The sequence below is a fragment of the Achroia grisella genome, unplaced genomic scaffold, assembly GCF_030625045.1.
Source record: "Achroia grisella isolate CSIRO2021 unplaced genomic scaffold, CSIRO_AGI_Agris_v1 utg780, whole genome shotgun sequence".
NCBI classification, from domain to species: domain Eukaryota; kingdom Metazoa; phylum Arthropoda; class Insecta; order Lepidoptera; family Pyralidae; genus Achroia; species Achroia grisella.
In genome coordinates, this window is record NW_026713020.1 from 8,629,774 (window position 1) to 8,655,226 (window position 25,453).

Here is a 25,453-nt window from a genome sequence, read left to right on the forward strand (position 1 = left end):
CTGCTCTGTAAGATAGGTTTATATAACTACCATACCTGTAGTAATTAAGTAGCTGTAACGTGGTCGAGTGGAATGAGTAGACATGCTCACTAAAATGTCCAGACATGTGGCGGCGCGGCGTGGTGGGCCGGGTCATTGGGCTCCCTAAAATATGGTCGAGCGAAGTGATGGCTGGCTCATCCGTCATACTCCGAACGAGTGCTGCTTGTAGGGACTGATCTGCTCTTATCACTACGACTCATTTAATCTTATTGTGTACTTACATTTAACCCTAATAATTTAGTGCTGGTTGGTAGTTTGTATTCACACGTTTCGAATTGTATAATGCGAACTTACAAGGATTATTTAAAAGAGCAACACACAAGTTTATTGCTCTTTCTTCTTGTGATGAGACAGCGTTCCGAATGAGCGGTGAATTAGAAAATTGTGATGACTATTCAAAAGTGCTTAAAAAAGAAAGAAAGAAATCATAACATAAGTTTATAAGAAAGAAATCATAACATCTTAACATAAGTTTATTTGAATAAATGATTTTCTATTCTATTCTATTCTATAAGTAACTGGTCCACCGTGCTCCGCTGGCGTGTCAGTACAATAAATAGTAATAATCTTTATTCAAATAAACTTAATATAAGTACTTTTGAATAGTCATATTTTTTTATTCTACCACTTATTCGGAACATAGACTCATCACAAGAAGAATGAGCAAGAAACTTGCGTGTTGCTCTTTTAAATAAATGTTATTCTAAGTAAATATATATAAAGATAGAAACTAGGCACTCAATATTTAACAATCAGATAATATTATCAAATGCGAGTGCAATGATTACTAATTCTTCACTATAAACAAGGACCGTGATGTATGTATATTTTTAGTTAAACAGAATCCTTCTAGTTGGCTTTGTCTACATATTTTTATAGCTCTATATAATAATAATAATAACAATAATAATGCTTTATTTGTACAGCCACAAGATTACAAAAACAAAAATGGTGCGTACATAATAATTGAGGTTAAAGTCGATATGTGAAGCAAATTTGGATTTCATTTGAAACTCCGAGATGTTAACGAAAAGAGTAGTTGGTGATGGAGACACCTAGTAATCTAGTGAATATTTTTTGTTAAAGAAATCTAATGTGACCCTATGTAAATTGTATAAATTATATGCATTTCTAAATCATTAACTGTATAGTTAAGAGATGTAGAAAGAATACGCGCGAAAATCACAGAGCGAGCAGACTCTACATTTTCATTTTATAGACCGTTACTCGTTGACAACAATAACTGTTTTTAGAATTTTTGAAATCGGCAATATCCTGTGTCCTTATCTGTCATGCAATACATTTGAATTGCCCGCTAGATAAGTACAGAACATTGAAACAAACAGAAAAACAGCCGTGACTTATATGTGGAGTACTAACATAATAATAACAATAATCTCAGGACAATTCACACAGAGCCATCTAGACCCAAGTTAAGCTAGCTAAAGCTTGTGTTCTGGGTACTAGATAACACATACATAGATATATTTTTTTTATAAATACATACATATTATACATAGAACACACCCAGACCGATACAAACAATCATACTACATACAAATGTTTGTGCCGTGCGAGGAATCGAACCCGCGACCTTCGAGGTACGGCGCGGCGATGTACTAAACCGCTAGACCACCGAGGCCGTCGGGTACATACAAAGTCACAAAATGAATAATTTACTGCAAAATGAGTTGTTGGTGTATCACGACGCGCTACTATGTAGTCGGTGGTTGTACATCAACGGCCAAATACAGATTTAGGGTAAACAAATTGGCAGCGACGTAGTGAAAATCAGATAAATGACCAATCAGAAAAACATCTTATCACAAAGTCAGTACAACGGAGCGTTTCAAGGTGATAAGTATCACACAAAATGCATATTCATTTGTAGATATAATTGTTGCTGCTCTTAGGTAAATATGGCAGGCACGCATACCTCTGATCACGATATAATATGGACAAGAAAATGTCTGTGTGTTTCACCCAGGTGTGGTGAACTGTGCAGGCCACAACCAACACACCACCGGCACCAACTGCAGGAGCCAGCGATAGGTCTCGTTTGAAATTAAAGTGCGATTTATATTAGCGCAATATTTCAGTTAATTTCTTAGTATCATATAGATTAGATCCTGAGACCCTGAGAGCTCTACTCTCACAACTCCAAGGCTGGTACATTTCTATATTTTTATACAGTCTAGTCTCTTTTTTAACGCCGTTCTCCATTCGTTTTGTTTGTCTTTTTTAATGTATTCAGGGAGGGTTAGCTACCATAAACATAATCTTGATGATATGATAGTAATATCAGTTAGACGTGACGTATTACCTGTCCTCTTTTGTTTCACTCTTAATTATTTGAAGATCTGTCGCTTTTTATCCCAATTATAAAGTTTTCTGCCAATCTCTATCAAGAATTCTTTATTATAATTTACCTTAGAAAGTCATTTATACATTTATACAATATATAAATAAAATTGGAGTGTCCGTTTGTAATATTGAAATAACCGTTTTTTACTACCTGCATATGAATATAAATACGATACATACCTACAACAATTAAAATAACATTTTTTACAATTTTTGTGTTTGTTTTGTTTGTTGTTTGTGTTAAAAGTACAATGTTTTTCTATATGTATAAAAATAATACTCGTTTTCGTTCGTACTCTCGTTGTAAATTCAAATCATAATAGTTGTTAAATCTAGAATAAATATATTAGTTGAGTGGATGCAATATACTAGTTGATTATCTTATTGCCTATTTCATTATTGCCTATTGACTTTTTCTTAATATAATGTTATTGATACTACAATGCCTGTGTGTATAATGTATTATATATAGTATTGCCATTCTGTCTCTACTTTGTTTGTAACAAATAATAAACACTGAATGCTGTCACCTTGTCGAGGTAGGGCCACACTCCCGTGAGCGCGATGCTGAAGCCGAGAGACATCTGAAACATGGTGAAGTAGATCACGTATACGCTGCGCCAGCGCTCCCGGCGCTGCTCCTCCGTTTCCAGAAGCTCCATGCAGCTCTTTCCTGCCTCGGCGGTTAATCCATTCTTCTCTATACTCCCATTCCCCTCCAAAGCCTCAGATTGCAGCATCTTGGCCGCTTCTTTCTCCATGTTTTTGAATCAGTACAAGAATTTACAAGATCAATTTATTGAAACAGCACCCAACTGCGAGCACCTCACTGACTAGACTATTGGATCGTATCGCAGGTATAAATTATAATATACTATCGCATAGCTGCTACATAGTAATATAATGTGACACAATGTTCCGTACAAATGTAGCTAGTAAACAAAGAACCGAGCCAGATCGCTGGTGTGTCGCGTGTGGCCGTGCGTGTGCATTGCGTAACGAGTGGAGCGGTGCAGCGGACGCCGCGCGCCGCTCTCCCTCCGCGACTGGCCCTGCTTTCAGTTTGTATTTTTGTTGGCATTGTGATTGTGTCCCTCCTCTCACAGTGTTCACGCCGTGAGTAGTGTGTTGCGCAGGCGCACCTCGCCTCGCATTACTGTCGAGTCACGGACGTCGGCACGTACCACTCGCGCTCTGTCCGACTCTACCGCTTAACTTCTTAATTATTTACTTCCAATCTTGATCATAAAACCAACAACAGACTCTAATATGAAACATATCAGTTTGTATTTATCTATAGAAAATAGGTGGCATTATCTATTGAGAGTATAAAATTATTTACTTAAGAGGTACCTACGTAAGTAGAGCGATAACAGGTTAAAACGCTCATCATTGTCTGATTAAAGATATCATTTATTCATGGAGGACATTTTAGCCGCTTATGAACGTCTAAATTTTTTATATTATAATTTTTCCTTTGCGTCCAGGCAAGAAACTCAGTTTATTTACAATGTGTATTTATATAGGTGTCTATGTCTAACATTAAATGTATATTCCGTTCATGAACAACTATTGCCATGCACGCTCGATAGGTTGATGATAGGATGGTTTACTTTAACTATTTCGTGCTGACATGTTAAGTACTTACTACACAAAATTATAGAATACAAATTAAATAATTTCTTGTATACATATCTATACCTACCTATCCTCCCGTTGTCGATGTTGATGAATATAATTGGTATATAATTATATACATATATATATATATATAATGCATACACACCTATTGCTAAAAGTAAATTTAAATCTAACGTGACGAAAAGGGCGAGCTTACCACCGTCTCTCGCATTATTTGGTTAAAAGTTTGACATCATTTGGTTCTAGTCAAAAACGAAAATTTTTTTTTACACATCTACTACGGCAAACAGAAATACGACCCACCTGATGGTAAATGGTTACCGTAACCAATGGACGGAAGACGCAGCGTGGGAAGACGCAAGGTGGACCGACGCGACGATCTGGTCAAGAGGCCTATGTCTAGCAGTGGACGTCTTCCGGGCTGCGATGATGATGATGATGATAAACCTATGGACGCCTGAAACTCCAGGGGTGTTACGTGCGCGTTGTAATAGTATGTAACATTCCCTTATCCTTGGCAATAGAGACTAGTGGCCCCATTACTATCAAAGTACGGTGTCCGGTCGACCTCCACGACGTTCATTCTGGAAACCATGGTTATTAAGTCCTAAGGAATACACATCACAATGAAGGGAATTGACCTAACTATATGCTAATTTTATCATCCTTTATCGTAGTCCCGCCAGCGTATACATATAACGATGAATCATTCCATTGGATGATAATGAAATGCTTTTACATTCCGCCGGGCCAGTCGTATACGCTGACATAGAACCACAAAAAACTACCACAGATCAGAAAGAACGAGTCTACAAATGATAAGATGAGAACGAACTCCACACTCGTTAACAAATATATTCTGATTAACATATTTGCGATCGAGTTGCATTTTTAACTAATGTATAAAAATCTTAGTCGACATAATAATACAATGATACGAGTCACATTCAGTCACGCAGCCAACACATACAGATCCTGCATTGACGTATGTGACAAGTAGTTCAATTTGACATCACAAGTGTACGAGCAAGTACACTGTGACACATAGTACTCTGTGTTATGTATTATTTAATGTCGGCCGATTGTATTATAAGAATTTTGTTATAAATTTAACATTTTTAATAACTTTAAAACTCTAATACCATATCTATTGAAAACCCATAAAATATTTTAACAAGATGCTGTCACGCCCTGTTTTTTCACGACTCTTTCAACAAACGGGTGAGTTGATAATTATGTAACAGGCGACAGAATTATTATTTATTGATTTTCATGCAGCCTACTATAATTATTATTCCAATAAAAAAAAATACTAAGTTTTACGTGAAAACACCATAAATAGAGGTACATAATGACATAGTAAATATAGTAAAAGGAATTGATTTAATCAATTTACAAAAATCATATTTTATTACATAATAGCAAATTATAACCTCAAATTATGCTTTATATTTTTGTTTGTTGTTCTATATATAAACGTAATTTTTAATATAAATATATATTAAAAATAAAATTAGTAGTTGTTCACATCACATCGTTTATTTATTTCTATCCATCAGTATGAACCTTCTATTTATTGTCTTCAATAGGCACTGCTACACACTGACAATTTTAGTGTATAGCAAATGGTAAGGCAGTTTGCGTGCTATAAATATGAGATCACTATAGATCACCTTATGTTTAGATACTTATTGTATCAAAGGAATTTCTTTAAGCTATATTGGATCTGCATCAGATCTGCTACATTATATCTGGTCTATCTAGACTATTTGCCTTAGCAATAACAAATGCTGATGGTCACTCTATTATCACAATTTCGAATTAAAAAATTAATCTGTTTTATTGTAAACATGTACAACATTTATTTGAAATGAATAACAGCTGAGTTTCTTGTCAGTCCTCATCTTGAAATCATTCCGAACTGACGGTAGATTTGACATATCATAAGAGTCTGTGATAGACCTACATGAATAAAGATATTTTGAATTTTAATTTATTGTTTGTATGTACTTGCAGTCCGCCGCTACCATCATGGGGAGTTCAAAACTCCATCCATGGACGAGCTGCCCGTGCCACGCGGCTCGTGGCAGGCCAAGTACGACGCCAACCAGCGCCGGTACAACGCTACACTCTTATTCGGAATAGCATTTGCTGCAGGAACCATCATACTGGTAATAATTGTACTTTACTAATAGATACATTTGATAATAGATTGACATAAGGGCAGTGCCTGGACCAACATGGAGGAGGGAGGCATTGGACAGAGGAACATGCAGTCTAGTGGAGGAGGCCTATGTCTTAGGACAAACTATAGAATCTAGGCAGTGTAATGTAATATTAAACAACAATGTAAACTTTACTATCATTACAAAGCCTATAAATAAATGACAATTTGTATTCTGAGATGAAGATGTTGGTTGTAGTTGTAGATGGAAAGGAAGGAAATTGCTGTGCTAACACATGTATGTTGTGAACATTTTTGTATACCACAATAATGGCATACAAGCATCTGATGGTAAACAGTTACCATAGCCTATGGACTCCTGAAACATGCTACTCATGCAGTGCAGAAATAGACTAAGCAATTTTTTACAAGTTCCTTGTATTGAACCCCATAAGCGAACTTTACATGTGACTCCCAAGTGGAAAACATGTTAAATAGTGTTTTTTAACTATAGAATATAGAAATTCAAGTCTTTTTTAATCAATTCAAATACACTGTATATAACAGATATGTTAATATGGTATAAATATTTAGTAATGATAAAATCAGTTTTGATTATATCTGCCACATGTTTTAAAGTAATTTTCATTTGATTATTAATTGATTGCACCCAACAACAAAGTCAACAGATACAGACGTGAGTGACACTCAAAGTACAAATTAATAATTTACATTGGCATAAAATTAAAAAACAAGCAAGTTCTCAATCAATACATATTTTGTGTATACCTTTACATCCTAATCTGCAAGTATAAATGACTTAATTTTGATGACCTCTTTCTTATTAATTGATAGATCCCACCGATTTATATAACATGATTTATTCACAAATGTCAAACATTGAAGTGTACTCTTGATGTGAGCCACTGGTCTAAAGCAGATTTCTTTTTTGTTTTCAGGCTAAAACTTCCGGTTTAGTGTACCTGAACTACTCTCCACCAAAGTCCTTGGATTAAATGGACATCGCTGTGACTATTATTGAGCTTACATAGTTCAGTTGTTGTGCAACAATTATAAAACTGACTCAAACTGCAGTATCACTGTAACAGTCGACTGGCTGCATCATTGTCACAAACACTGAACTATGTGGCTCAAATTATATATAACTTGTATTTAGTAAATAAATCAATAAATAATTACACTATTATTTGGTAAATTTCATTTTAATCCAATTAGTTTTACCAGCTGATTTTGATGTTCATTAATTATTTTGAAGTAATCTTTGATTTACACCAGACAGAGCACTCTATGTAAACAATATAATTTTACACTTTGTCCAACAAAATTGAAAGTAACACAAAGAAAGTATAAGTTATGCCATAAGTCAGCCATGTTCACTTAAATGTCCAGGCAGACGGCCGCGGCGGCGTGGTATGGTAGGTTATTGGGCTCCATAAAATATGATCGAGTGCAGTGATGTGAGCTGTCTTACCCGTCATATTCGTGAACGGGTGCTGCTTGTAAAGACTTGTTTGTAATTCCGAACTACATTTATTTTAAAGAGATACGCGTCTAAAGTCTCCTGCTCATTCTTCTTGTGATGAAGTCCGTGTTCCGAATGAGTAGTGGAATAATAAAAATATGATTTTAAAAGAGCGGTAATTTGGCGGCTTTGGTGGTCTAGCGGTATAGCATACCGCCTTACTTCCGATGGTCGCGGGATCAATTCATCGCACGACAAACATTTGTATTGTTAAGTATTTGTATCAGTGTCTCTAGTACCCATAGCACAAGCTTTAGCTAGCTTAATTTGGGTCTAGTTGGCGCTGCGTGAATTGTTCTGATATTATTTATTTATTAATTTGAATAAAAATTATTTATACTTCTGTCAAATTATAACTTGTAGAAATGGTTGGTACGTAAAATAAAACATTTATAGTAATAGTATTTGTAATATAAATAAAGATTAATATTATTAATACAATAATATACAATTATATTTATACTCATTTATATGTAGAGTTGTCACCATTTCATTTCCGTTATTAAGATACTGGCTTGATGTTGCTTCCTTTTTTGTTCTCGCGATTGAATCCGGGAATAGTTTGGAGCAGTGCTAGTGCTCCCGCGCGATGTCAGAGAACGCGTCGAGTATGTCCTGCGTAGTGAGCGGCATCGTGAGCCCCGCACCCGGGTAACACGCCGCGATACGAGCCTGTACACACAAACACACATGTCGATACTTATATATTACCTGTAGCATGCAATACTTATACATATATTACATGAGCATGAGATTAGGTCAATTAGCCCATCGTTACAAATTCGCAAGGAATTTAACAAGATGGTTTTCAAGGGGAATCGTGTGGAGGCCAACATGACATTGCTAGCAATGAGTAAATTAGTCCACATTACTAACAGTCCCCTTCCCCACTTGAATTGATGTTACTGACACCAACTAAGCATGCAGGGGGAGCTATTATAACCAATGTACCATGTCTCCCTAGAAACTATCATGATGAATTCCTGGTAAATAGGTCGGGATGAGCTACCTTATCTGACCACATGTTTCTTATCCTCCACCGGTGCTCCGCCAACGTAAACTGTTAACGCTGGCGAGTGCACCATTCCATTAACATCCTTTAAAAAAACTAGAAATTGTGGCAATCACTACAATCAATGTCACCACTGTAGGAACAGCCCGCTTGCTATTTTATAAATATGTCAACTGTACCAATAGGATATGTAGTATATTCCTTGCAATTAGTTAAGACACACACAAGTTGGTCAGCATAAAATTTTGTGTATTTTACCAAATAAAACAGCTTTCCACAAGAAGGCCTCTAACTGACACCATACAAACCCTGAGATCCTTACGCCCATATCTGGCGTCCATAATATGTATATAACAATAATTAATTAATATATATAAACGCGTAATATAAGAGTGGCTACTATATCACTAATTCTTTTTTGTAATAGTTCAGTTTATATGCAAGCAAATATTTGAATAGACTAGATATAAAGCGATAATTTTTGTCGTTATTTCCGTTAGTAGCGCTCGTGTACAGGAGCAGTTCCAAGTAATAAAAAAGTAAAATAATATATTAATCATCTATTACGTTCTACGACAGCACATCTAAGCTCTGCTCTAATACATAACACAGCTTTACAAACTTCCGTTTTAAAGATCACATTACATAGGAGTAAAATTACAATATATGTATAAGAATATAATAGCTCAGCCATCAGAAAAGGACACTGACCATAGAGTAGATACTGGTGTAAGTATAGAAATGTGACATTGTATAGCAGGGAATTCAAATTCAAAAATCATTCATTCATGTAAGACATTTTAGCCGCTTATGAACGTCAATTTTTTTATAGAGAGAACATAACATTTTAACCGCCAGAAAGAACAATGTTGCACGTGGTGAATTACAGTATACGAGAATATTATAATACTTTAGCCTTCAGAAACTATTCTTATGGAGTCTTGTAAGTATGATGTCGGACATGGTATGGAGTGAGTGTGAGCGGTGTGGTGTGGTGAGGAGTACCTGCAGCGCGAGGTGCTGCGCGATGAACTCCTCCTGCATGGCGCGCCACACCACCTGCAGCAGCCCGCCCTCCTCGCTCAGGTGCTTCTCAACCGTGCGGTACAGGCGGTGTAGCGACTTGCGGACTGGCGCCGCACATACGCACACACACCCCAACGTCATTCGATAACACTATAACCCTTCACAAAAATCATTATTAAGTAATAAGCCGCCGATCGGCTCGCTTTATAAGACGTGAACCGGTTCGAAGGGCGAGTATGTGTTGCCTACGGATGACGACAGTTTAGTCGTCGATCGGCACTAGGGGCGTGGTACAATGACCTCATCACCACCACCACAACACTCACCCTCGTGCGCGGGGTAGAGTCCGAGCAGGCGGCGCAGCTCGTGCTTGCTGTAGGCGGCGCGGTAGCACACCTCGTCCTCGAGCCCGCCACCACCGCCACCACCACCACCACCACCACCACCACAACACTCACCCTCGTGCGCGGGGTAGAGTCCGAGCAGGCGGCGCAGCTCGTGCTTGCTGTAGGCGGCGCGGTAGCACACCTCGTCCTCGAGCCCGCCACCACCGCCACCACCACCACCACCACCACCACCACAACACTCACCCTCGTGCGCGGGGTAGAGTCCGAGCAGGCGGCGCAGCTCGTGCTTGCTGTAGGCGGCGCGGTAGCACACCTCGTCCTCGAGCCCGCCACCACCGCCACCACCACCACCACCACCACCAACACAACACTCACCCTCGTGCGCGGGGTAGAGTCCGAGCAGGCGGCGCAGCTCGTGCTTGCTGTAGGCGGCGCGGTAGCACACCTCGTCCTCGAGCCCGCCACCACCGCCACCACCACCACCACCACCACCACCACAACACTCACCCTCGTGCGCGGGGTAGAGTCCGAGCAGGCGGCGCAGCTCGTGCTCGCTGTAGGCGGCGCGGTAGCACACCTCGTCCTCGCGCCCGCCACCACCGCCACCACCACCACCGCCACCACAACACTCACCCTCGTGCGCGGGGTAGAGTCCGAGCAGGCGGCGCAGCTCGTGCTTGCTGTAGGCGGCGCGGTAGCACACCTCGTCCTCGCGCACGCCGCCCGCCACCGCCTCGGCCACGCCCTCGAAGAACTGCGCCAGCTTGTCGAGCGGCCGCCCGAAGTACTGCGTGACGTACGCCCGCAGCGCGTCCGCGTACCGCGCGCGGCACTCCCGCCGCAGCGCCTCCAGCGGCGCCGCGCGCAGCGCCGACAGCACGCCGTGCAGCCGGTGGAAGTTCTCTGCGACGGACGCCCAGTGAACTCGACTACTACTACTCGACTACTATCGGCCACGGTGTATACTGATATAAATAGTATTGTACCGTAACTTGGCAATTGTAAATTCATTTCATATGTATATGTGCATGGGCATTATTAAAGTTCAGTTTTTAAAATTTTAAATAGTCGCACGGGCCACATGTCCCGGTGCAGAGTTGTAGGCGGGACGTACCCATCTGCAGCACGGCGCGCGGCGTGCGCGGGTGGTCGGCGGCGGCGATGGCCCGCAGCATGGCGCCGCCCAGCAGCACGTACCAGCGGTCCAGGTCCGCGCGCCGCCCGCCCGCCGCGAAGATGCGCTCGCACGCCGCGCCCAGCGCCTCCAGCTCCGCCAGGAACGACAGCAGCCCGCACTTGGGTCGCCGCGCCGCCTGCACAACGTGCCGCTGTACTGCGTGCTCTCACATGTCCTACACCGCCCGCACGAGCACGCACCTGCTTCACGGCGTCGGGCAGCGCCTCCACGCGGTCTGCGATGGCGCGGTCGGCGCTGCGCTTGGCGGCCACCGCCACCGCCGCCAGCGCCGCGCGCGCCCACCGCGCCTCCCCCGCGCCCGCCGCCTCCCCCGCGCCCAGCACGCGCCGCCCCACGCACGCCAGCGCGCGCATCGCCCCGCTGCCGACCGCCACCCGTCACGTATATAAGTCCCACGCACGTTCCCGCGCGGCCGACTCGCGCCCTTCGCCTGACGTACGCCGGCCTCCGGAGCCGACCATCTAAATCTAGTTCGTTGCGTAACGATGGCCGAGGGCCAGGTCAGACGTGTGCTGACGAGCTCGCGATATCGCAGACTAGACCACAGCACTAATCCAAATTTCGAATTTATTTATTTATTAAAGGAAAACCAAGGCTATTCAAGTATATCTTAAATAAAATCAATATAGACGTCATACTAAGCCACTCACAGGCTTTCACTAATAACAACAGACTAATTTAAAAAAATTACATCACTACGTATAAAGGCAACACATTATAAAGTTAACAGAGAATATGAAATTAATTAACAAGAGTACAGTAACAAATAGTGAATTTATACAAATATATACATATATGTACATGATCTTCAATAATAATTAATTGTTATTTAAAGAATTAGAAATATTAGCTTCGCAATAGCGAAATATGTAGTACTTTTCCTTCTAATGAGATGTTCAGGCGAAGCGACCGCGCCGACCGAGCGGGAACGAGATTCGAAAACGTCGTCAAAAGAATTCGTCGATAACTTTAATAACAGACTATGGATCGTGCCGCTCGATGTGTCCGACGAGCGCGACCAGCTCCTGCTCGAGCGACGGGAACAGCTCGGCCATGAGGCGGCGCGTGTCTCCGCCGGCGCGCGCGCACGCGTCGCCGCGCTCGCTCTTCTCGTCGTCGCTTTCGGCCTACAACAATCGGTCTCGTCAACGTCACTCTTTAAACACCGCTCGAGGACACGTCATTTGCCACATCCTAGTACCTTAACGTCTACGTCGAGGAAGAAGAACTGCGCACAGAAGTCTTGCTCGGTATTGCAGATGCCCTCCACCGTGGTCAACACCTGTAAGGAGAATTACGATAATAATAAGCGCGTAGACGACGTCGACTCTCGAACGGGCGGCACTCACCGCGTCCAGCAGCGGGTCGGCTCGCTCGGGCGGCGCGGCCTGCAGCGCTGCTCGCGCCTGCTCGCACGCCGCGCGCAGCTCGCGCTCGTACACGCGCGCCCACGTGCCCGCGTACACCTGCAACACGCGCCAGTACACCGTCCGCTCGAACGGTCCACGTGTCCGCGTACGCGGATCGATCGGGTGGAACCGTGCGTGTACCTACCTTCTCAAGGGCCTCGAACGCCTTCTCGTCCATTTGTTTGAGCCAGCGCATGAACGGCGCGTAGGGAAGGAGCTCGGCGTGGTGACGGTGCGGGCGGCCGTCCTGCGCGCCCTCGCCGGCCAGGTTGGCCTCGTTCCCCAGGTGGATCAGCGTGTTGTTCAGATGCCGAGCCAGCGCCGCCGCCAGCTACCGGCGACACAAACGGCTTATGGTCAGTGTCGGTACGTTCGTTCCGAAAGCTTCGTGTGTGGTTTAATTATTTAATTCGTTTCGACACGGTGATCTATGAATTTTCTATAAAATAAAAAATGCTAATTACAGCACTACAGAAAGTGCTAATCCGAAGATCGCGTTCGGGTTCTGTATTATTAATTTTAGTCGGCGACATGATACCACGTGAGTCGCAACGATAGTGCGACCGCTGCGGGTGCGGGCGGAATCTCAATAACGAAACTCGTCCACGACGAACGAGCGTAGCGGTCACCTGGTCGCGCAGGCGGGCCAGGCGCCGCAGCCGCTCGCGTACGGCGGCGAGGCGCAGGCGCGCGGGCGGCTGGTCGCGCTCGGCCCGCAGCGCGGCGCGCACGGCCAGCGCCGCACGCAGCGCGCGCGCGCGGCCCTCGGCGCAGCCCAGCGCCGGCTCGGCGGCGGGCGCGCGCAGCGGCGGCGCGTCCAGCCAGCCGAACGTGGCCTCCAGCTCGGCCAGCAGCGCGCGCGCGCCGCCGTCGGCCCGCGCGGCGTCCGAGCGCGCGAGCGCGGCGTCGGGCGCGCCGCGCGGGTGCGCGAGCGCGTCGAGGCGCGCGTGGCGGTCGCGCAGCGCGGCGCCGGCGCGGGCGGCGGCCGCGAGGCGGTCGGCGAGGCGCGCGCCGCCGCCCTCGGTGGCGGCGGCCAGCATGCCGGCCACGTTGAGCGCGTCGAGCCGCGCCGCGCGCTCGGCCAGGCGCCGCACGCGCAGCTCGGGGTCCGCGCCCGCGCCCGCCGCGCCCGCCGCCTCCAGCAGCGCGCCCAGCGCCGCCGCCGCCTCCCCCTCCCTCTCACCCTCACCCTCATCCTCCCCCTCACCCGCCGCCGCCGCCGCCGCCTCGCATAGCTCGCCCGCCTCCTGCGCCCCCGGACGCGCATTCACGATGACTTTATTCAATTATTTTTACATTATTTTCCTTATAAATACAATTTTAAACATATATTGCAGGTTTAATTAATTTTATTTCTATACAGTCCCGTATGAGCGAAACCATAATTCCATAATAATCATTGTACACATTAAGGGGGGAGACTCATGTAAAATTTTCAAAAAATCGATTTTTTTTTTTCGATATTCTGAAAGTATACTATATTGAGCGTGTACTGACGAGCCGGAAAAAAAAATCTCAAATATTTACAAAGTTATAGCTAATACAGTGGAGCGGGCCGAAGTATGTATTGTCAAGTACGTAAATAAATAAATAAAAATACTTGTTGAAGATTTAAAACAGCATCTTTTACCAATATATCATAATTTATATATTGCCTATTATATAGTCGGTAAGTAATTAATACTTCAGTAAAACTACTCATTTTCCTGTACTGAAACTTTAAACGCGATTGTACAACCCAACACTAAACTCTGGACTACTACAGCGTCCTTTGGTGTGAATAAATAAAACAACCAGCGATGTTGGATTGCTGAACTTAAAAAAGGGGTTTATTTCTACAAAATGGCGTACATATATACACAGTAATACAACGAAACCATATCGACGTCTACTTTTAACACAGCGCCATCTAGTATGTAGCTCGAGTACTAAAGCTTCTATATAAAATAACAAACTTATACATTCCGCCCACCAAGGACATGATTTGTCCTTCACACTTGGAGCCGCCCACCATGGATACGTAATAACAAATGTAGGGCAATAACATATTATAAACAATTAAACTATAGATAGTAGGGCTAAAAAAAATAAACTAAATAATTAATTAACTAAAAATGAGTAAATCAACACTAACACTATAAAAAAAATAACAATTTACTCTGTAATAGGCAGTACACATAACTTTGAAGTGGGGCGTTTAATTAGTGAATTCTGATTCCTAATAGTAACTACCCGAGTGATGTTATCCATGCCTGGATGTTTAGCAACCACTCTCCCGAGCAACCATCGACAAGGAGGTAAGTCGTCTTCTTTTACTAAAACTACATCCCCAACGTCAGGTTCTGGTTTTTGATGTGACCACCTATACCGATGAAGAAACCGTGTAAGGTATTCTTGAGACCAACGCCTCCAAAAATCTTGCGTCAATCTTTGAACCAACTGCCACCTACGAAGATTAGATATGTTGGACCTTTCAAAGTTGTAATCTGTAGGAGCTAGTAATGGTCCTCCGATGAGGAAATGCCCTGGTGTCAAAACATTTATTGTATCCTGTTCTGAGTCTATTCTGGATAGTGGACGTGAATTTAAGCACGCTTCTATTTGTGCTAAAGTTGTGAACAATTCCTCGTAAGTTAAAATTAAATCTCCAACTATTCGCCTTAGATGAAATTTGGTAGATTTTATCCCGGCTTCCCATAACCCTCCAAAATTAGGAGAGCGTGGTGGTATAAAATGCCACGTAGTACCTTGTGTGGCTAGAATTTCGGCTACCTCTGTTGAAATTTTTTTATTCTCAGAAGCGAACAAAGTTCGTAATTCGCGCGAGGCGCCAACAAAATTTGTTCCATTATCGCTCCAAATATCTGTACATAAACCTCTGCGAGCAACAAAACGTCTAAAAGCCGCCAAAAACCCTTGTGTGGTAAGGTCTCCAACCAACTCAAGATGTATCGCCTTAGTGGCCATACATATGAATAGACAAATATATCCTTTTGTAGAATGATAACCGCGACCCTTTGTAGTTTTAACATTCACAGGGCCTGCATAGTCAACACCACTACACTGAAAGGGTCTTCCTGGAGATACTCTAGCTGTAGGTAATTGACCCATTAATTGAGTAGAAGTAGTTGCAGAGTAGCGAATACATTTAACACACTTGCGAACATAGGCTTTAACTAAATATTTCGCACTCAAAATATAATATTTAGTCCCAATAAAGGACAACATAAGTTGTGGTCCTCCATGTGCAAAGTTTTCGTATGCGCATCAGCAATAATAAGTTTTGTAAATGGTGAATTTTTTGGCAATAATATAGGGTGTTTAGCATCTAAATTGAGTTGTGATTTTTCAAGTCGCCCACCTACTCGTAAAACTCCAGAACTATCAATAAACGGATTTAACGATTTCAGCGGACCCTTAACTGTACTGTACTCTATATTTTTATTAATCTGAGCTATTTCTTCATGGAAATTTTGTTTTTGGCAAATTTTTATGCAAGTTTTTAAAGCACCCGCCAATTCCTGTGTTGAAAGAAAAGTAGTACTCTGTCGCTGTTGTCCAGTACGTAGATTTAAAAAACGTTTACAGTATGATATTACTCGAATTAATCTTGTCAATGAATTGTATCGATCCCAAAGTGTAGTTTCAGTGACTGTTAGGTGTACTTTACTTTCTTCTAAATGTGTTGCAATATCCTTTGGTTTATTGTAATGCACCTCATGTTTATGTAAAAACTCCGGTCCGTTAAACCACATTGTATTTTGCCATAGATCTGATGGACTAACACCTCGAGACGCACAATCGGCAGGATTCTGTCCTGATGTTATATGTGCCCATTGTTGAGAATCTAAAGTTGACAAGATCTCGGACACTCTATTGGCAACAAAGGTTTGCCATTTACTTGGATGGCTATTAAGCCACGCTAAAACCACCGTAGAGTCAGTCCAGGCTCGAATGTCTTTTTTAGGGATGCCTAAAACTTCAGCTACCTCGACCAAAAGACGTGTCACCAATACGGCACCACACAATTCCAATCTAGGGACTGAAATTTGTTTGATTGGCGCGACTTTGGTCTTAGCAGAAACCAAAGTGACATGGATATTACCATGTTCGTCTGTTAATCGTATATAAACGGCTGCTGAATATGCTATCTTCGACGCATCTGAGAAGCCATGTAACTCGACTCGTGAAGATGTGAATTTAGTTCCGAACCATCTCGGTATGTTAATTTTTGTTAGCTCCGACAAGCCTGTGCGGTAAGTATGCCACTCATTAATTATATTATTTGGAACTTCATCATCCCAATCAATTCTCAAGATCCAAAGCTTCTGAATTAATACCTTTGCTATAATCACGCTAGGGGCTGCCCAACCCAGCGGATCAAATAATCTTGCTATTTCTGAGATAATCTTTCTTTTTGTTACAGGTCCAGACACCGGAGGAAGATTCACCGAATATTGAAAGGTATCTGCTGAACGATTCCAGGTAAGTCCTAAAAGTTTAACTACTTCATCTAACTTTATCTTCAACCCTTCCTGTGCATGTTCATTTCCCTGCTTTATTTCATTTAACAAATCTTCACTGTTAGTCATCCATTTTTGCAGTTGAAAGCCACCTTTTTGTAATAGTTGATTCATTTCTTGATAAATAATAACACCTTCTTCAACAGTATCACAGCCTGTCAGAAGATCATCCATGTAGAAGTCGTTTTTTACTCTTTGAACTACACTTAGACAATTATCGCCTTCATCTAATGCAACTTGTTGCAGTGTCCTTACAGCTAGATAAGGAGCAGCAGCCGTACCAAAGGTAAGTCTTTTTAATTATAGATTAAAAAGACTTACCTTTGTTCCATTTTCATTATCTCTCCATAGTACTCGCTGAAATTCTGCATCTTGTTCGTACACCTTAATTTGCCGATACATTTTGTTGATATCAGCAGCTAAACATATCTTATATATTCTCCACCGCATGATTAAATGGCGCAACTCTGGCTGAAGTGTTGGCCCTATCATTAATAACTCGTTTAATGATACACCATATTCATTTTTTGCAGAAGCATCGAATACTAAGCGAACCTTTGTTGTATCTTTGGCATTATTTATCACTGCATGATGAGGTAAGTAGAAACTTAATCTATTTTCTTTTTCTGTTTCTGGTATCCTTTCCATGTGCTCTAGATGTAAGTACTCTTTTATAATCTCTGTATACTTTTCTTTCAGTGTCTCATCTCTATTTAATTTCACCATTAATCTCTTCAATCGTTTTGTAGCTATATCTCTCGAGTTTCCGTTAATATATTGCAGATTTTCAGACTTAAATGGGAGTTTGACAATATATCGTCCCTCACTGTCTCGTTTTGTAGTTTCTTTATATAGTTGTTCACAGAGTATTTCTTCTTCTGTCAAGATTCGTTTTAAAGTATAAGGATCACTTTCAATTTCCCAAAATTTTTTAAGGTAATCATTCTCATGCGTACATAAATGCAAGGCTGTAACATTAGTTACTGATCTAAATGATGCTTCCTTTATTGTACCAGAAAGTATCCATCCTAGCGACGTAGCTTGTGCCACTAGTGTACCATGAGGTCCTCTTTTAACCCCATCTTCAATAATCTGTCCATATATCTCAGCTCCCAACAAAATATGGATTTTGTTTGGAGTGTGATATTGAGGATCTGCAAGTTGTATTTCATTTAAATCCAACCAATCCAATTCAACTACTTTCTTATTTGGTAGAAAAGTAGTAATTGTTTTCAGTACATATGCTTGCACCATGATAATTATTTCAGGTTTGATGCGTGAGCGTATCTTCAGCTGGACCATATATTTGGCAGTTACATTTTTATTTCCTTCTAGACCAGATATCGTTCCCTGTACTGGAATTTTCTTTACCCCCAAATATTGAGCAGTCGCTTCTGTGATGAAGGATGCTTGTGAACCTTGATCCAGTAACGCCCTTATAACCCGACTCTCCCCGTTTTGAGTATCAGCTTGAACGAGTGCGGTGGCAAGCAATACTTGACTATGAACTGCAGTTTGACCAGCAGAAAAACATGAAACTATATTACTAGATGTTTCCCCACTATCTATATCTACTTTTTTATCTTTACTTTCGACTTTATTTGTTGAATTACCAGAACCTGAAATTTCTAAATGGTCCCTTTTCTGTGGATGCAAGAGAGAGTGATGCCTACGTTTACAAACTTTACAAATAGTAGTACTCTGGCAGAACTTGGCAGAGTGGTTGCCTCCAAGACAATTGAAACACAAACTATTTTTAGCTACAAATTCATAACGGTGAGTATAATCTAATTTTGCGAATTTTTTGCAGAAACATAATTTATGCGTTTCCGAACAGAATTCACAATTTATTTTAGCCACGTGCATACAAGTTTTAGTTTTAGGATAAGACCCGCTACTAGGAATTAAAGATCGCTGTTTTGGTTCTATACATTCTAAAGCCCGAAATCTACTTTGAAGAAATTCTGAAAATTGATTGAAAGTGGGTAGTTCATTTGAATTCTCAGCTGATATTTTCAATTCCCATTGTTTGCGTGTTTCCTGATCTAGTTTATAATTTATAATGTGTATTATAATAATATCCCATGTGCTAACATCTATATTCAAATTTTTTAACGCGTGTATACAATCAGTTGTAGTATCTAGTAATTCTTTTAAAACTGATGCGGATTCATTACCTAATGATCTTTGGCTAAACAATCTTTTTAAAATACAATTTGCCAAATATCGCTTGTTATTGTACCTATTCTCTAACTGTTGCCAACACTGTATATAGTTTGCAGAAGTAATCGGAACATGTCTAATTAATTGCTCCGCTTCTCCGGTCAAATGCCCCTTTAAATAATGTAACTTCTGTACATCATCTATTGAATTATTAGAATGAACCAAAGAAATAAACAAATCCCTGAAGGAATACCACTCCGTATATTTTCCTGAAAATTGCGGAATAATTATTTTCGGAAGTTTTACCGCAGAAGAGGACCCATTGCCTGCTTTAGAAGAACCAGAATCTTTATCACCACTACTAATTTTATTTTCATTAAAACTTTTTAAATATCTTTTAAGTGTGCTTTTATAATCAGAAAATATTTCTTCAGTTTTGTCATATATTTCATCTTTAACATAAAAAGTACGTTGTACATCTTCCCACTTATAATCCTTAAGTATTTGCTGATGTGTAGTGAGAAACTCAACCCACAACTGTTCTATATTATCCAGTTTAGTTTCTACATATGACTCCGTTATTCGGTCTTTCGGAGATTTTTTAAAGTTAATTTGTGCCTTTGATATTCTATTAAAATTGTCTCTTTGACAATTCAATAAACCTTCCATCTTATTTAATTACAGAAATTACAATTATATTTTAAAGAGTTAAAAGTAACAAGAATTGTACTAAGTCTCTAAACCTTTATACTTAGTAAATTATTCTATGTCACCGATATACTAGTACACAAATGAAAACTCAAACTATAAAATATTCTAAGTTCAATTTGAAAGTAAAAAATATAAGTTTTAAATTGTACTAAGTTCCTAAATTTTTAAACTTAGCAAATTATTATATGTTCCCAGTATACTATTACACAATTGAAAATCGAATCTATAAAAAATATTCTAAAACAAATAAAGAAAATGTCCCTAAATTTATAAACTTAACAATTTATTCTATGTAGGTTTATTACTATTCAATTGAAATTTCAAACTATAAAAATATAATAAGGTCAATTTTTAAGTAAAAAATACAAATGAAAATAATTGTACTAAGTTCCTAAATGTTCAAACTCAGCAAATTATTTTATGTTCCTGACATATTACTATACAAATTAAAATTCAAACTATAAACTACTCTAAATTCAGTTTTACAGTTAAGAATTTTACAAGTGTTTGAACGTAATAAATAAAAAATCAGACATAGGTTCTCCGTATCAACTCTTTTCTTAAAACTATTAAAAGTGTTACAAATTTTACTAAATGTTATATAATAATTATTTTCTAAATTATTATTGTCCATATAACTTCTAACCTTATTTTTTCTCAAATAGAAAGTTCAATTTCGCGTAACTTCCGTAAATAAATTTAAATGTACTCACAATATTTTCCGTTTCACTCACACCACAACAATATTACTGCAACTGCACTTGCACTTGTCACACCATGTGACATTTCAAGGTTACCGTGACGTCGTTGGCTCGCCTCTGACCTCTCACTCCAACGCCGTCTTCAGATCTGCTGTCTCGCTCACTCCTTGAGCGCTTAGCAACTCCGATGTCCTCCGATTGTAAACCGAGTAGCGAACCACTGCCCCTACTAGGTTCTATCTTCCGCCATATTACCACTTAATACTGGGGAAGATCGGCATTCGGCTCGAATTTGGACCAAAAAATGTACAACCCAACACTAAACTCTGGACTACTACAGCGTCCTTTGGTGTGAATAAATAAAACAACCAGCGATGTTGGATTGCTGAACTTAAAAAAGGGGTTTATTTTTACAAAATGGCGTACATATATACACAGTAATACAACGAAACCATATCGACGTCTACTTTTAACACAGCGCCATCTAGTATGTAGCTCGAGTACTAAAGCTTCTATATAAAATAACAAACTTATACAGCGATTATCTCGAAACTACTTTTTGAAAAACTGCTCGTGTTGTAGCTCAAAAAATTATTGCCCGATTTGTTTGAAATTTGGTGAGGCTTTTCTCTACATTAAAAGGAAGGATAAACCTACAACTTCGGGTATTTCTGATTGATTACTTATTTTTTTTGGGGTCAAACGGGTCAAAAAAATAGCCCAAAATCGTAACTTTTTTTAAGGCTGATTTTATATTGGATTTTATCCTTTTCTTTTTAATTTTATAGGTTTATCCTTTCCGTTTATATGTCCTGAAATTAAAAAAAAATTTTTTTTGTGTTTCAGATCAATGGTTGATGAGTGACAAATGGAGCAGTTTCGGACCTCGCGTCAGAGGCAGCCTACAAGACATCATGCTGAGCCGCCATTTTGAATTAAAATAAAAAAATTCTTGTTTTGTAATCTTAAAATGTTTAATAAAGTTGTGTTAAAAGTTCTAAACAATTAAATTATTTTTTCACTGTAAAAAAAATATTAAAAAATGACCGATTTCGAGGCATTTACATGAGTCTCCCCCCTTAAACTACCTACCTAGGATTTCTGATATTGAGGTTTCTTAAGGGATAACACTATGTATGTGACACCTCTGCTATATCAAGCGTCCAAAGACTGTTTACTGTGTACTCATAGATGGGTGGTACACTTGTTTACTACCATCGCAGTACATAATAAAACAAACAATAAAAATTATCAATACCACAGCACTAGACATTTCTTTTTTCAACATCCACATCACACAAAATATAAACAAGAATATAGCAAATACTTAATCACATTCAGCTGTTTCAATTTTTATTGGACAAGCTCTTTCCTGTTAAGGTTGAATAGCACTAGTATAAAGTCTATGTGGTTACTAGGGTCCCTGTTTATTGTCACTCACAAAAAACTGAAAAGTGTGTGTCATATATGTGTTCTATAATTTATAAATAATAGTGTTACAGTGTTCATTTTAATGTCATGTACCTACTCGCCCTATCCCTTCCAATGTATGCCAATGGTAAGCCACTCTAGTTATATCATTCCCACCACATCCTCTTTGAGGAGGGCATACAGAAGACTATACCTACATAACTTTAATAACATTGCATCATAGTGATTAGGTCATTAAAGTAATTCCAATATTTATTGTATTATGCACATATGAGAGCCACTTACATCCACACATGTCTGCTCCTTGGTTTCCATGTCCTGGTACAGCAGGATTTCTTCTTGCTTCATCACTGTTTAGTAATATACTACCTGCATAAATATGACAAAGAATCTGGTGGATTCTAATTTGTCAGGTCGATCTGATGAGGATACAAAATTCTGATGACAAAATTGGACTTATTGCAAACTACTGTGAAACAACTGTATATTTATGAAAACAGACAAAACAACAAAAAATATATGTTTATATAATAATTATTAGGTTCAAGATAACATTTGAAAATTGTTCATTTACATTAATTTCAGTAACTAATTTTATTTACAAAACAAAAATTCACTGAACATAAATATTTTAACTATATCAAAACAAACTATACAACTATACTGTTTTTTAATCTTAGATTACAGTGACATGTGTAAATGTCAAAGTTATAATAATGTAGATTTGCTTAGAGGCAGAAGTTTTAAGGTTGGCAACCCTCATCAGCAGTGTCGCCAACAGACAATAAATAAATAATTATATATATATGTATCATAAGTACTCCAAATACAAATATATCTATTCTATAAAAAAATATTTCATGACTAAAGGTACTAACCTAAAACAAACAATATTTAAGTATTAATTTGGCTTCCACATCTCAAAATCACAATTAGATCCTGCTCTCAAAATGTCAAAAAGCGTACCTAAGAGCGGCGCGGGCAGTAAAGGAAAATCAAATGAAGAAATTGCTGCTGGACTACAAGCATTGCGTACTGAACAGCGGCAGCTAGCGAACAAAATATCTGAACTTGAAATGGATCTTAATGAACACAAGTAAGTTTAAATTGCTTCATATCACATAATGTGACCCATTACAGCAGTCATACCAGGTGCCGTGACCGACTTCTCCACATGTTCACTGTGAGCAGTAACTCTCTTCAATTAGAACCATGTACCTATTTTTTATTGAAGTCCAATTATGTACACTGTATAAGAAGTGGAATGCTACATAATAATAATGGAGAGATGAGGTCAGCCTAATTATTCCTGTATAATTTACATGAGGAAGAAAAAACTGGACATTATTTAATCATAGCTGGACTGGATATTATTTAGTCACTATTCTGAAAGTACCATTGAGTCTTGTAACTTCCCTTGATATTTTAATAGTTGAATAAAATATCAAAATATTTACCTCAAGATTTGAAAGAAAATAATTGTTATGCAGCTCATATGATTGGTTTAGGACAGCAGTTTTTATATCATATTCATTTATTGACAAAATATAACAATTAAGTCTTTAGGGGGGATAGCCTATATATAACATCTACCTCCTCACTGTTACCTAATCATGAAGTAAATTATAATAGTATAGTTACATAGAAGGGTTATTTTTATTTCCTACAAATCCTCAATCGGCTACATGAAAGTATCGTTGAATCTGAAGCAAATGCCTGAAGTTGTCAGATCAGTTCAGCCTTTTAGGACAAAACATACCTTACATTTGTACTACATCCTCTGTTTTTTTATTATTTAATAAAATCTCGTTAAAAATTAATAAACTTAATCTTTCATCCTTGGATGGTGAGTGTATGCAGTGAGATAGATATGACAGTGCGAATATGCAGACAACACTTTGTGTCAAAATTTCAGTACACATGTCCAGCCTCCGACCTGCACAGTTAGCATACTCTATATGATAATGTCCATGGTCCATGTTTTAATGGGTACTGGACATTAAATTCTTAGTCTTTTAGCAGCAGTTTTTTCTTTATATTTGGTGTGCCTTAGTTATATTTACATGTTACCGATTGATTTGTCATATGATTTGTTTCATTATCACTTTTTTCTTTGTCAGGACAGTGATCGAAACATTACGTGAAGTGGAAGGTGAACGCAAATGTTTCCGGATGTTCGGCGGAGTACTCGTGGAGCGCACAGTGGCCGACGTACTGCCAGAATTGGAAACTAACCAGGAGCGACTGCCCAAAGCACTGCAGGCGTTACATGAACAGCTGACGCGAAAAGGTCAAGAAATAAATGAATACATCGAGTCGCACGACATCCACATCCACCGCGGCGACCGCCCGCCGCCCGCCGCGCCCGACCACCCCGCCACCTCCAACGTACTCGTGCCCACCAACTAACGACCACATGTTGATTTGTTGCGCAAGCTTTACTTCTATAGATATATTAAAATTATTATTAATTATGTGATTTGCCACATTCACAGTAAGGTACTGAACTGAACGCTATCTCTGTGTGTCGTCTGTGGTAATATTAAAAATATAAAACGTGGTATGTGACTAAAACTATTACATTGCTTACTAAATAGTTTAATTTTTTACATTGAATAAAGAAGATATGTACATCCAAGGATGAAAGTGAACAAATGCAACCAACTGTAACTCCTAACGAAGTATTTAATATTTAAGTAAATAAAAAAGTAAACTCAAATAAGAAGTATTTCATTTAAATACAACAAAAGCGGAGCATGACGGGACCTGGTGACTGCTGTTGTTAAAATATAGTCATCCCGCAATCATTAGTACCCACAAAACTTTCTTAGATTGAGACTAAATGGAGCCCTTTGATATTTCCACAATTTATTTTATTGATGAATGAATTTATTTAAAATTTAAAAACCATGTATTCCTGTAATATTATCTTATCTGTGGCTATATTAAACATTTTGAAACAATTTATAAGAATAAACTGAGCCACTAACAAGCATTCAAACAGCAACAGAAAAGCAATGAACTACTAACATTCGACATCACCATACAAAGGCAACACAAATCAAGAGTACAAGGTGTTAGGAAAAAGATAAAGACAAGGTAATGTATGTAAACGGTAACCATTGCCTATATGTATACATGAATAGTCTACAGACATCACCTGAATGAGTTGCTATGT

The 25,453-nt window shown here is 39.8% G+C and overlaps 4 protein-coding genes across 4 annotated transcripts in view; 2 read left to right on the plus strand and 2 right to left on the minus strand.

Annotated features, from left to right (window-relative positions):
- LOC131850984 (major facilitator superfamily domain-containing protein 8) overlaps positions 1–3,748 on the minus strand; it is a 34,094-nt gene extending 30,346 nt beyond the window's left edge. Inside the window, exon 1 of the mRNA XM_059201405.1 lies at positions 2,937–3,748. Coding sequence (XP_059057388.1) covers positions 2,937–3,167 — 231 coding nt within the window. The 5' untranslated portion in view covers positions 3,168–3,748. The remainder of the gene's footprint in view (positions 1–2,936) is intronic.
- A 1,329-nt stretch (positions 3,749–5,077) lies between these two features.
- Positions 5,078–7,418, plus strand: LOC131851084 (uncharacterized). Its single transcript, XM_059201512.1, has 3 exons — positions 5,078–5,268; positions 6,064–6,218; positions 7,171–7,418. Exons 1-3 carry the CDS (start codon positions 5,226–5,228, stop codon positions 7,225–7,227), a joined length of 255 nt encoding a protein of 84 aa, XP_059057495.1. The 5' UTR covers positions 5,078–5,225; the 3' UTR covers positions 7,228–7,418.
- Positions 7,419–8,202: 784 nt separating this feature from the next.
- Positions 8,203–22,906, minus strand: LOC131850991 (exocyst complex component 1). Its single transcript, XM_059201413.1, has 12 exons — positions 22,557–22,906; positions 14,979–14,998; positions 13,376–13,912; positions 12,892–13,077; positions 12,687–12,803; positions 12,539–12,619; positions 12,319–12,464; positions 11,517–11,697; positions 11,254–11,452; positions 10,773–11,042; positions 9,772–9,896; positions 8,203–8,426 (listed from the first exon to the last, which is right to left on the minus strand). Exons 1-12 carry the CDS (start codon positions 22,621–22,623, stop codon positions 8,328–8,330), a joined length of 2,028 nt encoding a protein of 675 aa, XP_059057396.1. The 5' UTR covers positions 22,624–22,906; the 3' UTR covers positions 8,203–8,327.
- Positions 22,907–23,088: 182 nt separating this feature from the next.
- Positions 23,089–24,684, plus strand: LOC131851086 (prefoldin subunit 2). Its single transcript, XM_059201514.1, has 2 exons — positions 23,089–23,371; positions 24,396–24,684. Exons 1-2 carry the CDS (start codon positions 23,226–23,228, stop codon positions 24,682–24,684), a joined length of 435 nt encoding a protein of 144 aa, XP_059057497.1. The 5' UTR covers positions 23,089–23,225.
- Positions 24,685–25,453: the final 769 nt, after the last annotated feature.